The following is a 12,434-nucleotide window of genomic DNA, read 5'->3' on the forward strand; positions in this document are numbered from 1 at the left end:
GGCTCGAAGACCGTAGAAGAGCGCAGAAGCCCCTTGCTTCTCTCCCAGTAACGGTATTTTTAAATATTGTTGCATCAACAGCCCCAACTGTTTTGGAACTGCACTGTTTTCATGGATGTTTTGAATGAGGAAAGGCCAAGGGTGGCTCGAAAAAAAATGAGTCACAATTAGGAGAGGAATTAATTCTTCCTTCTTTTTTCCAAAATAATCTTTCCTCCCCCACACACATTCACTCATAGGACAAATATTTACTGGAAGCCCGCTCTGTGGTTTGTACTGAGGCTGGGGACACAACAGTAGGCAAGACAAACAAGGGTCCTATCCTTTTGGAACTCGGATTTAAAAAGCAGATGAGGGCGCCTGGGTGGCTCAGTTGGTTAAGCGACTGCCTTCGGCTCAGGTCATGATCCTGGAGTCCCGAGTCTGCTTCTCCCTCTGACCCTTCTCCCTCTCATGCTCTCTGTCTCTCATTCTCTCTCTCGCAAATAAATAAAAAAATCTTTAAAAAAAAATCTTAAAAAAAAAAAAAGCAGATGAAGTGGACAATTTTAGGAAACTATAAATTAGCAAAAATATATTCTAGAAGAAATAGAAAACAATGTGATGAGGTAGGACCTGTTATCATCCCAACTCTGATGACACTCAGAGGGTAAGCACCTTGCATCCATGCTTTCAACAAATAGTTATCAGGCACTTATTAGGTGTCAGGCACTGTGCAGAGATGTCCACAGTCAACCTGGGCAGGTTCTGGTTTAGTCGGCCATTTCTGTGGCCCTACCTAGATAATAAACCAGGGTAGATTTTCGTTGAATAAATCCTGTCTTGCAGAAACTGAGACAAAGGGAAATGAACAGAGCCGTCCATTTTGGCGCTCTCCACCTCAAGAAGTCTCCAGCAGGTGGCTTCTCATGATCAATCACCAATTTCCTCCTCCAAACTGTCTGGCAAGGTGTCTGTCCAGACACCAAATTAATTCCTTCCTAAAATGCATCCTTTTCCTCCATGTTCCTATGAGTAGGGGGAGTGGTGAGAGTTTGTGGGGCTCAAGCACGTCAGCATCGGAGGTTTGGTGAGGGGAGCATATCAGCACCTGGCACGCAAGGGGTCTCTCTGCCTTCCCTCCATCCCAGGCTAGAAACGCTCTTTAGGGCAGGTGTCAGGATCACACCGATGGGTGGAACTGCGGGATACAAATGGTCATGGCTGCAGTCCTGTGCTTCCCAGACCTCCCTTCAGGACTGAAGGCTTTCTTCCTGCCCCTCTACCCCACCCCTGCTTCTGGCTGAGCTCCTTGCCCAAGATCACACCTTCCCAGGTCAGCTAGCATCCAGTGACCGGTCACCGTCAGGTAAAAACCTGGCTCCCTCAGTCCAGCCCAAGCAACTCTGGAGGGCAATCCCAGCTCCAGAGCTCCTGTGGGGTCCCCTGGGATCCTTCTGTGGCTTTGCTGCCACCTGAGTTCTCCCTTTGCCAAGTGCTGCTTCCCCTTTTTCCCCCTCACAGGTGTGGGTCCCAAGGGCACTCCCCAGGAAACTCCCCGCAACTCAACAGTGTTTCCTAGAGAACACACCCAACCTGCTGCAGCTAGTGCCAGGGATGGTCTCAAAGAGTAGATGCTCAGATGGGATTTGGGAGCTGGATGACCCTGCTGTCCAGGTAATAATGAGGGTTCCATCCCCAGTAGAGGAGGGGTGCCCATAGCCTGAGGCACAGGGAAACACTGAGGCTGTTCAATTTTTCACCATTGTAAAATGGAATGGTTTGGCACTCACATGATCTGCCTGCCATATCTCTTAGTACTCCTTTGCCTTATTTTGACAGTAAATGGACAAAGTAGCCACAGCCTGAGAAATACATAGCAACCAGTGGCTCGAACTCCTTAGGGATGGAGGTCTGAGCCACCTCACCATATATGCCACCTAGCCCACAGCGGTGCTAGCAGAAGGTGAGAAGAATCTAGGATGGCAGAAGAGGAGGGAAGGGTTTCGTGTGTCACTTATGCCTCGAGATGAGCTACAGCAACGGTGGGAGCTGTAGTTTGTCCCGCTAACCTTCCTCTTAAAAGATTCCCACAGAAATACATCCCCACCAGGGTCCCGCTCTCAGAACTGAAAAGAAGCAGGTGGATCTGCATAGCACAGTGGGTGCACTGTGGCAAATGTTGCCTTGGGCTTCCTGGTCCCCCTGAAGACTGAAGGACCCAGTCCCCAGCTACTGGGAAGGTGGGAGGTTGACAGATCTCAGTTGTCAGCCCTCTCAAGGAATTGTCCTTGGCTGAAGAGCAGCCTCACCCAAGGTCATGCCCCATTCCTGGGGTAGCTAGCATCCGATGACTAGTCCATGCAGGGATACAAAGGCTTGGCCCCTTTTCCCCAACTTGGAACAGCCATCCCAGCTTCAGAGTTCCCCACGGGGTCTGCCAAAGCCTCCAATGACTGCACCACTGCAAACTGCTCCCTCAGCCTTCCCTGCTGCCTCCCCGCCCCTCCCCTGCTCCTGAGCAGCACTCCCTCATAAACTCCCTGCTCACTAATCGCTAATCGATACTCTCTTGTCTCTGAGTCAGCTCCAGTGGAACCCAATCCGTGAGAGGAAAGGAGATTTGAGCCCAGGGCACAAACAAACTCTGGATTTAGCTTTTTTTTTTTAAGCATTTTATTTATTTATTTGACAGAGAGAGACAGCGAGAGAGGGAACAAAAGCAGGGGGAGTGGGAGAGGGAGAAGCAGGCTTCCCGTGGAGCAGGGAGCCCGATGTGGAACTCGATCCCAGGACCCTGGGATCATGACTTGAACAGAAGGCAGATGCTTAACAACTGAGCCACCCAGGTGCCCCTTAGCTCTTTTGTTTTATCTAATCCCAGAAACCCCATGTGCTTATGTATGGTGCATCCTCCACACTCCTAACCCGTGTGGTGAACCTGACCCTCCTCTCCCCCGGAGGCATGTGTTCTTTATTCTGTCAGGCCAAAGATACTCCTTAAAGAGAAGCGTGATTACACAGTCCCCCCCACAGCTTTCACCAAGGTCCCATCTGGATTCAGCCTCTGCTGGGCCAAGGCCTACCATCCATCACGATAAAGCACACCGTGTTCACAGCCCCTTAACAGCCACCGAATGCCTATTTATGACTCCAGGCTGCCACCATAGATCCCTCCTGGGGGCTTCTGGGTCCCCAAGGATTTTCTGCCTTAAGGATCCTTGTGGCTCATTTCTCTCCGAATAGAAAAGTCCCAGCTGCTTTGCTTAGGGGTGAGTCAGGGGATGGGGAGGTTCTATCACTGAGGCAGAGTGCATGACTCTGGGAGTCTATTAAGTAAGAGGAGGGAAAGAGGCCCAGGGAGGTGACAGGACTTTACCAAGTTCAAGGCAGTAGAAGGGGTGGGACTGCAATACAGTTCTGTATCCTTTCTGTTTCATCACACCACCTCTCCTAACCCCTAGGGTTTGCATCTACTAAAATCTAGACTGGGATATAGAGAAGGCAACTGATCTGTCCTGTAGATCTCTGAGAGGCTTGGGACTTTGAAACACCAGACACGCTGGAAGTCAAGAATGAGATGGTGGGGCTAAAAACAGGATTAAGGAAAAATCTGTAAACAGAATATCTGGTCCCTGTCCACCCCTCCCACCCCCATCCTGGTTGGTAAGAAGGAATGGGATAGGTGACTATTGTCTAAGACCTGTGACCATTAACCTGGTAAAAAAAAAAAAAGTTCTCAATTTTTTTTTTAACTTCACGCTATTTTTTTCCTATATAGTTGACATATATTAGTTTTGGGTGTACAACAGAGTGATTTGACATTCGTATACATGATGAAATGATCACCACGATAAGTGTAGTTACCATCATACTGCTTGTTTTTATCCTTTAATCTTAGATCCAGAAACTTTTGTGGAGGGGCAGAGATAGGAAGGACTGGGAAGTGCCCAGGTAGAAGGAGAAATTTCTACTTGTTTTAGTATTTATTTATTTATTTATTTTTAAAGATTTTATTTATTTGGCAGAGAGAGACACAGAGAGGGAACACAAGCAAGGGGAGTGGGAGAGGGAGAGGCAGGCTTCCTGCGGAGCAGGGAGCCCGATGCGGGGCTTGATCCCAGGACCCTGAGATCATGACCTGAGCTGAAGGCAGACTCCTAATGGCTGAGCCACCCGGGCGCCCCTGTTTATTTATTTATAGAGGGTTTAGAGGGGCAGAGGGAGAAGGAGAGAGAGAATCTTAAGCAGGCTCCATGGCCAGCTCCGACCCCACGCAGGGCTCAATCTCATGACCCTGAGATCATGACCTGAGCCGAAATCAAGAGTTAGACATTTAACCGACTAAGCCACCTAGGAGGCCCATATACTTGTATTTTTTTTAACACAATAATCAAGTGATCATCATTCCACTCATTTGGGGTCAGAATAGGCAAACTGTTCCAACATTTCACCTCAGGATTCTCATCAACTCCCTCGTAGTCAACATCAGTGGACATTGTTTGAGAATTCAGAACTATGTAGTTGGTGTTTTTTGTATTACTGGGCAACAGAAATTCTGGACAAAAAGCCAAGAATATGATTCCATCAAACTTCTCCAGTACTTAAAAAAAAAAAAAAAAAAAGTGAAGCCCTCCTACAGTAATGTGATACGCATATCTGAATCTCTGGAATATATCAATCAGCTTCTGCCAATTTGTGTGGCAGAAGAAAACTAAATGATACATATTTTTTTAATATCCTTCCCTCCAGGAGACCGATGTTTGGACAGGAAAGTCTATAGACTAGCAATCAAATCCCTCCTTACCCAATCTATGTGGTGACACTGATAACTCTATGAGTTTCTGCAAGGCTGTTGGGTTTAGTGGAATTTGAAACTTGCTGAGTTTTGTGAACATGTAGGCATTCCAAAAATAGACAGATGTCACTCTTCCAGGTCTTTCTAGAGATGACCTATGTGGCATTTAAGGAGAAAATGAGTGTCCCATCTCCTGTTTGCTGCATGGGAGACTATCCAGGAAAGAGCTGGATCCAAAGTTAGGGTTAATGGTGATTTGTTCCATGAGTCATGAAAGAAAAAGAAACCTCCACTAGACAGCAAAATTGTGGATGGCTAGATCATCTGTATTTGATCATAACAAATTATGCCAAGGTCTTGTTTTTTTTCTTGTTTTTATCCATCCAAACTAAGCCTCTCCTCAGGCCTCAACTCAGTAAATAGTTATCACCAAACACTTGGTTACTAAGGCCAAAACCTTAGGAGTCATTCCTGAGGCCTTTCTTTGCTTCAACCCCTCCCGCATTGTCAGTCATTTTCCTTGCCTACAAAATAGCCAAAGCTGTACATTTTTCTCCGTTTTCACTATTCTCATCCTAGCCAAAGCTGTATTTCTCTCTCCTAGAGTACTTTGCCTGTTAATTGGTATCCCTGCTTTCAAACTTGCCCCTCCCCCCTACTAACTACACTATCTTTACAGATTAAATAAGACCTTGTCAGTCTCCTGCTGAAAACCTCCTGTGCCTTTCCTTTCCACTTAGAACAAAATCCAGACTTTTTACCATGGCTCCCAAAGCTCTACCTCTGGCCTCCGCCTACCTGTCTCTTCATACTACCCTGCAGCCAAACAGGCTATTTATTCCTCAGTTCCTTGAACAAGCCAACCTCTTCCCTGTCCCTTCCCCCAATCCTCTTTGCACTGGCTTTTCCCTCGGTCTGGAGTAGCCTTGCCCACATCTTCACAGGTTAGGTCTTTATGATCTTGGTGATCTCAGTGAACCTTCCCTGACCATCCTAAGTATCACCGCAGGCCTCCTCCTCCCCCGCCATCAGACCGACTCCCCCACTTAATTCATAAAGCAACACCTGAAATGATCTTTATTTTCAAGATAAAATTTGAACGTGTTTGTCTCTTCCCCATCAGGACGTAAGCTTCCGGAGAGTGGAAACCTTGTCTCGCCTGTCCAGGCCAGTCCCCCCACTAGGTGTCGACAGTTATTTCCTAAATGGGGCGGTCCCCGAGCTGACGGACGCGGAGGGGGCAATGCTAACACAAGGTGACAAGAGCTGTACCGAGCCCCGAGTCACTCGGCAGAGTCCCCCACCTACCAATCTAGTCTCCCTTTTGAAAGGCTAAAGACTGAGGGGCATTTTGTCACGAAACAGTCATTAACAACGATAACAATATTATTGGCAAGAAAGCCAAAAGGCGGCGTGGCCTGCCGGAAGAGACCCGGGCGCGGGGCAGGGGCCTGGGCCGGCGGCCGGTCCGGCTCCAGGGCAGCGAGGCGGGCGGCCGAGGAGAGGCCGGCGGAGCGCAGCGGAGCCCGGGGCGGTCGGGAGGGTCGGAGCTGCGGGCCGGGGCTGCGAGGCGGGCGGCAGAGCCGGGAGGACCGAGCAGGTTCGCCGCGGCCCGGGAGCTGGCCCGGCCTCGCTGGCGCCGCAGCTTCGCTTCCGGGTGAGGGGCGGGCGAGACGAGCAGTTCCGGGGCGGGCGGCGGTTCCGGCTGTGCGGGCCGCGCCGCGGCTGCTGGTCCCGGGCGCGCGGAGGGCGCGAGAGGCGCGCGGGGGCCGAGGGGGCGCGAGGCGGCGGCGCGGGGACTCCGGGCCCCGGCGGCGGCCCATGGGGCGGGAGGCGTGAGGCCGCGGCCTGCCCGGGGCTCGGGGGGTGGGGGGAGCGGGGCGGGGAAATGGATAAACTGACCATCATCTCAGGATGTCTCTTTCTGGCCGCCGATATCTTCGCCATCGCCAGCATCGCCAACCCGGACTGGATCAACACCGGGGAGTCCGCGGGTGAGCGGCGGGCGCGCGCGGCCGGACGGGGGATTGGCTGAGGGCTGAGGGCTGAGGGCTGAGGGGAAAACGGGGCTGGAGGGTGCGAGGCGGGGGCTGGCCTGAGGAGGGAGGGGACGAGGGGGCGTCCGGGGCTGCGGGGCCGGGAGCCCAGGGGGCCGAGGGAGGAGAGGGGTTGGAGAAGAGGACGCGCGGTCGCGAGCGGGACCCTCGGGCTGAGGGGAGCGGCGCCCCAGGCTGAGCGAAAAGTGGCCGAGGGGCGACGAGACCTGGGCTGGGCTGGAGGGTCCCGCACGGGGAAGGGGGGCTGGTGGGGAGACAGTCACCGGACCTGAGGGACCCCAGAGGAACGAGCTTCGTCCTGGATTGGGGGGGACGGGGAGGCGGGGAGAAAGTCCAGGTGGGAGACGGGAAGAACCCGATTTGGAGAAAACTGAGGCGCCTGTGAAGGAATTAGAAACTAGGCGGAGAGCCGGGGCCGGGAGGGAGGCAGCCTGTGGGGCAGAGAGAGAAGCCCCAGAGAGCAGCGTGACAGTCAGGTGCGGACCCCGGCCCGGGAGGGAGCTGCGGCCGGGTTCCAGGTGGCCCGACCAGGCAGGGTTAATGGTGCTGGCGGAGCTGGTGTGCTGGGTGGGGGCGGGGGTCTCCCTCCCCGCGCCCTCGCCTGACCCCTGCCCGCTTGGCAGTGTTTAAGACGCTTGTGGGTTCCGATTTCCCCTTTGAAGTCTGTGTGGTTATAATTTTGCTTTATTTTAGGCCCGGGAGCTATAATAATACTAATAATAAACTTCGTTTTATGGAGCATCTTTCATTCCAGCGCATCACAAAACGCTTTAGAGATCTTAATAGTAGTTACAAAATTAAATAACACATTAGAGTTTCAGGCAGCCCAGCAATAGTAGCAGTGAGCGCTGTAACACCACGGAGCTGTAGGCGGCGGAGACAAGGTGGTGCCCTCAGGAGAGAAGTAGGCATCCTTCTGAAGGGTATCCCAGGTGAATGCCCTTGCAGGATTTTTCTCTTCTTGGACCACCTCTCTCTCTCGCTCTCTCGCTCTCTCTCTCACTCACCCAGACCTGTGAGACCAAACCTCTAATTAATGTCACAGCTGTCAGGAGAGCTGATCGGAATGAAGGAATGAGCTTGTTTTCTAACTGCTTGTTCAGTGCAGGTGAAGGGAATATTGGGGGTTGGGAATGTCAGACTCCCTCCGTGAATAATTTGTTATAAAAATGTATCACTGTGCTGTCAGAGTTACTTCTTAAGTATTACTTATGGTTCTGTATTTATCCTGCAGTATATTTAGCTCTTAAAAAAAGCTGTAGCTGGGACATTTGTTGCTCCCTCCTCCCTCCCTTCTCTCCTCCATCTAGATCTAGTAACACAAAATCATGCTGTCAGATTTACGGGTTATTAAAATAACACACTAAAAAATTCTCTTTTTCTTGCCTTTACAGGTTTTAGCAGAGCTCTTAGTTGTAAAACATATATGATTATTTTGATGTGATTGAGCTGTTAGCTAATTGTTATTGTGGTAAATTTGCAGTATATAAATGTATCAAATCAAATGTACACAATGTATGTCAGTTATATCTCAGTTTTTTAAAAATTGTAAGGTGAATAAGAAAATGTTCGGGATGATTTGGAATTTGATGAAACTATGGGCTGTTTCTGAAAATGTTGACAATGTCAGTGTTACTACTAGTTTGTACAGTTATATGTGTGGCATGCACTTCATGGCCTGTTGTTTTTATCTTAGTGACTTCTTTCATGAGACTTACTTTGGGGACCTTGTATATACTTAGGGATGAAGAGGTTTCACTGTTCTAAAATAGAAGATGATTTTTGCAAAGTGCTTTTAGGTGAATCCCAATGTAAATGTCCATGGGAAAGATACACAGTTGATCCTTGAACTTGGGTTTGAAATGCACTAGTCCACTTACCCATGGAATTTCTTTGATAAGAAATCTTACAGTACTGTAGGAAGAAATCACTGTAAGAAGAAATCAAATCTTCTTTGATAGAAATAAATACAGTACTGTAAATGTACTTTCTCTTATGATTATCTTAACATTTTCTTTTCTCTAGCTTGCTTTATTCTAAGAATACAGTGTATAATACATATAACCTACAAAACATGTGTTAATCAGCTATTTATGTTATTGGCAAGGCTTCCAGTCTACAGGCTATTAGTAGTTAAGTTTTGGGGGAGTCAAAAATTATGCATGGATTTTCAACTGTGCAGGACAGGAATAACATCAGTAGACAAAGTCTTCAGCTATGAGTTGCTGCAGAGATGGGAGGGACAGAAGTTCAAGGCTTGAAAAAAGTAGAACATGTTTGAAATAAGTAAATAGTTGGAGAGAAGGCATGCCAACCAGTGATACAGGAGGATTGTCTAGCAGCATGGAAGCCTCATTGAAATCAGTGGTCAAGAACATAGAGTGTGATAAGCCCTGCCTTATTGACCTTCTCTAGTAGTGCTCAGTTGCTTTGATACAAGTGCGTGGTGAAAGCCAGTAGAAGGTTTCATTCATGTTTGGGGTTTGCCAACGAAATGCAACAAAATGACAGAGGAGCAAACGTGTTTAACGTATTGGCCAAAATGTTGTAATGATGGCTCATGGATTCTCAGCTGGATAAAAAGTAAAAGTGAGTAAAGGACAGAGCTGATGTACTGGTCAATGAATAGCAGATGATATATGGTCAGTGGGATTGTGGACCCAATAGAATTGAAGACCTGACTGGGAGTGATTGAGACATCAAGGTGGAAGGGCAGGGAATTATGGACACAAGGTCCAGAGTGACAGAGGGGATGTGTGGCTAAAATGGGTGGAGGAAGTGGTTTTTTTCCTAACAGTTTCCTTGGCCATCTCAGGATACCCTTCAATTAAATATTCTGTAACTTGGAAGAGGAATAATAGGAGATAGTAGGAAATTTTTCAAAATCATATCTAACCTATATTTCTTACCTTAAATATGTCAGACAGTAAGACCCCAAAACTTAAATAGGATGTTTCTTTATTGACTTGTGCTGTGATAAGATGCACCTGAACTTTGCCTGGTACAGCATTTGTATGCTCAATGTACACTTTTATCTGAGCAGACAGAACTAGTCTTGAGTTTTTAAAAAAATTCTGGACAGAATTGCACCTTCCAAATCAATGAAACATTTACAGGAAGTTCAAATAAGATGGCAGAAGTGACAGGACTAGCTTTATTCTAAGATCTGCACAGAAGTGACAGCCTAGCAGCAAAAAGTTAATGTGTTGGTTCCCTTCAGTGCATTAAATACAGCATATTTTGATGGTGATGTTTTTACTGCAGTTTTTTAAATGGACAAAATATATTTTGAAAATTGAATCCTGGAGCTGAAAGGTTCTGCAGATGTAATTTGAAAACCACTGTAGTGAACTAGTACAGAAAATCTCAGAATTCAAATCCAAACTTCATCACTTATCAGCTCTTTGATTTGGAGCAAGTTACTTAGCCTCTCTCTTTATAGTTCTTCCTCTGTAAAATAGGGATATTAATAATACCCACTTTATTTGATTGTTAATGATGATTGAGTTCATCCATGTAAAACATTTAGAACAGTACCTGATATATAGTAAGTGCTCATTAAAGGTTAGATATTGTTGTATTGCTATTCTAGTTTATGATAACATGTCAGAATCCCAGTTTTGAAATTAAAGCTCAGAACTTTTTACTGTGAGAACTGACACATTTTCTTTATTAGATGTTCTTGGTAATAAGGAAATACCAAGAATAATATGGCCAGGCTTAGCAGAAGTCAAATTCATCTTCCCTCTTGGCATTGGACTTTCTGCATCACTCCTATACTGTTCTTCCTCATTTAGTCTCTCATCACCATATTCTAGTCTCTCTACTCTTCAAGTTTCTACTTGAACTACCACAGAAGGAAATGAAATCCAAAAACAAAAAACTGAATAGGATAACTTCCTAAAATCCTGGCCAATAAACTATATTATCATAAGGTTGTGGACCATGCTTCATAGTGGCAGAATTTTTAGTTAGATTTTATTGTATTGGTGCAAATACAGAGAAAGTACATTCATTTTATTTTCATTTGTATGTGGTAACGTTTCCTGGGCTTGCTCTGATAGCCTATAGGTTATACACAGACTTTTGAAGATATAATGAAACAGAAGTAGATACTGTATGTATGAGGAAAGTACATGAGGCACTTTAGTAAGGACCCTTAGTGGTTCCTATTAATAAAAAATATTGAATGGCAGGTGAATATAGGGGCAAAATTGCATAATTCTGCTGTGTCGGGTCAAATTTCTTCTCAATATTAGAACTCAACATCAATAACAGTATTTTTCATTTTATATAGTGCATTATAGTTTTTGAAGCAACCTAATGTCCATGACTTTGATTTCTTAGGCTTTTTATATTTAGCCAATGTAGAATAGTCATTTCCACACCTTTTCCCACACGTCAGTGCTTTGCACATGAGATTTGAGTTTCAGTGTTGCAGACTCCCTTCAGGAAAACTCTTCATTGAAGTATTACCGAAATCTTATTTATGCACACCTTTTATTTACTTAAGGGAGGTTAAAAATTTTTTTTTTAAAGATTTTATTTATTTATTTGACAGAGATAGAGAGAGAACAAGTAGGCAGAGAGGCAGGGAGAGGGAGAGGGAGAAGCAGGCTCCCTGCCGAGCAGGGAGCCCAATTCGGGACTCGATCCTGGGACTACAGGATCATGACCTGAGCCGAAGGCAGCCGCTTAACCAACTGAGCCACCCAGGCACCCCGGGAGGTTAAAATTCTTAAGTGGCTGAAGTTCTTGCCAGGTTTCAGAAGAGGGAAAGAAGGAGATTTGGGTTTTAGTCTTTTTTTTTTTTTTTTTTTTTTAATTCATTTGAGACAGAGAGATACAGAGAGAGAGAGTAGGAGCAGTGGCGAGAGGCAGAGGGAGAGGGAGAAGCAGACTCCCCGCTGAGCAGGGAGCCTGATGCGGGGCTAGATCCCAGGGCCTGGAGATCATGACCTAAGCCGAAGGCAGATGCTTAACGACTGAGCCACCCAGGCGCCCCTGGGTTTTAGTCTTAAGTGATGTCCTTTGCTTTGTACAAGTCCCTTAACCTCACTATCACTGTTTTCTCATCCCTAAAGAGACAAATTTTTGTGGGGGGAAAAAGTTTTTTAGTTTTATTGAGTTAATTCTAAGAAAGTTAACAATTCAGCAATGCTGCTTCTGATAAAAATGATCTAGAGATCCCTTCATTGAGTCATCTTCCCTTTACAGCAAGGATTTTAGTGACCATTTAGGGTGATGCCATCCTAAATCATCTTAGTTTAGTGTTCTTAACAAAGATTTCCAGACGTTTTCCAAAAGTCCCTTCCAGTACATAAAGGAAGTCCTCTTTTGTGTCTAATCACATTTCCCTCTATACTGTTGGTTATCACATTCACTTTGTAGTCTGTGGTAGTTTGTGTATTTATTCCTGAAAATATTTTCATTCTTGTTCTTTTTTTAAATTGATTAGATTGGATGTTAGAGTGTTTAAGGAGTCATAATAACGGACATACTCTTTCCTGCTTATATTCTGAACTGAGGGGAAAAAGGAATAGGATCCAAAATATTATTTTATTACTGATAAAGAGAATGTGGCTTTTATCTGTGCACAA

The 12,434-nt window shown here is 46.4% G+C and overlaps 1 protein-coding gene across 1 annotated transcript in view; it reads left to right on the forward strand.

Annotated features, from left to right (window-relative positions):
• The first annotated feature begins 6,615 nt into the window (after positions 1-6,615).
• The window catches only part of MOSMO (modulator of smoothened), a 58,889-nt gene continuing 53,070 nt past the window's right edge, over positions 6,616-12,434 (forward strand). The window contains exon 1 of the mRNA XM_045875127.3: positions 6,616-6,771. Coding sequence (XP_045731083.1) covers positions 6,666-6,771 — 106 coding nt within the window. The 5' untranslated portion in view covers positions 6,616-6,665. The remainder of the gene's footprint in view (positions 6,772-12,434) is intronic.

The sequence above is a fragment of the Mirounga angustirostris genome, unplaced genomic scaffold, assembly GCF_029215605.1.
Source record: "Mirounga angustirostris isolate CCGP_5_RB_7025 unplaced genomic scaffold, mMirAng1.0.hap1 SCAF_5, whole genome shotgun sequence".
Classification (NCBI taxonomy): Eukaryota; Metazoa; Chordata; class Mammalia; order Carnivora; family Phocidae; genus Mirounga; species Mirounga angustirostris.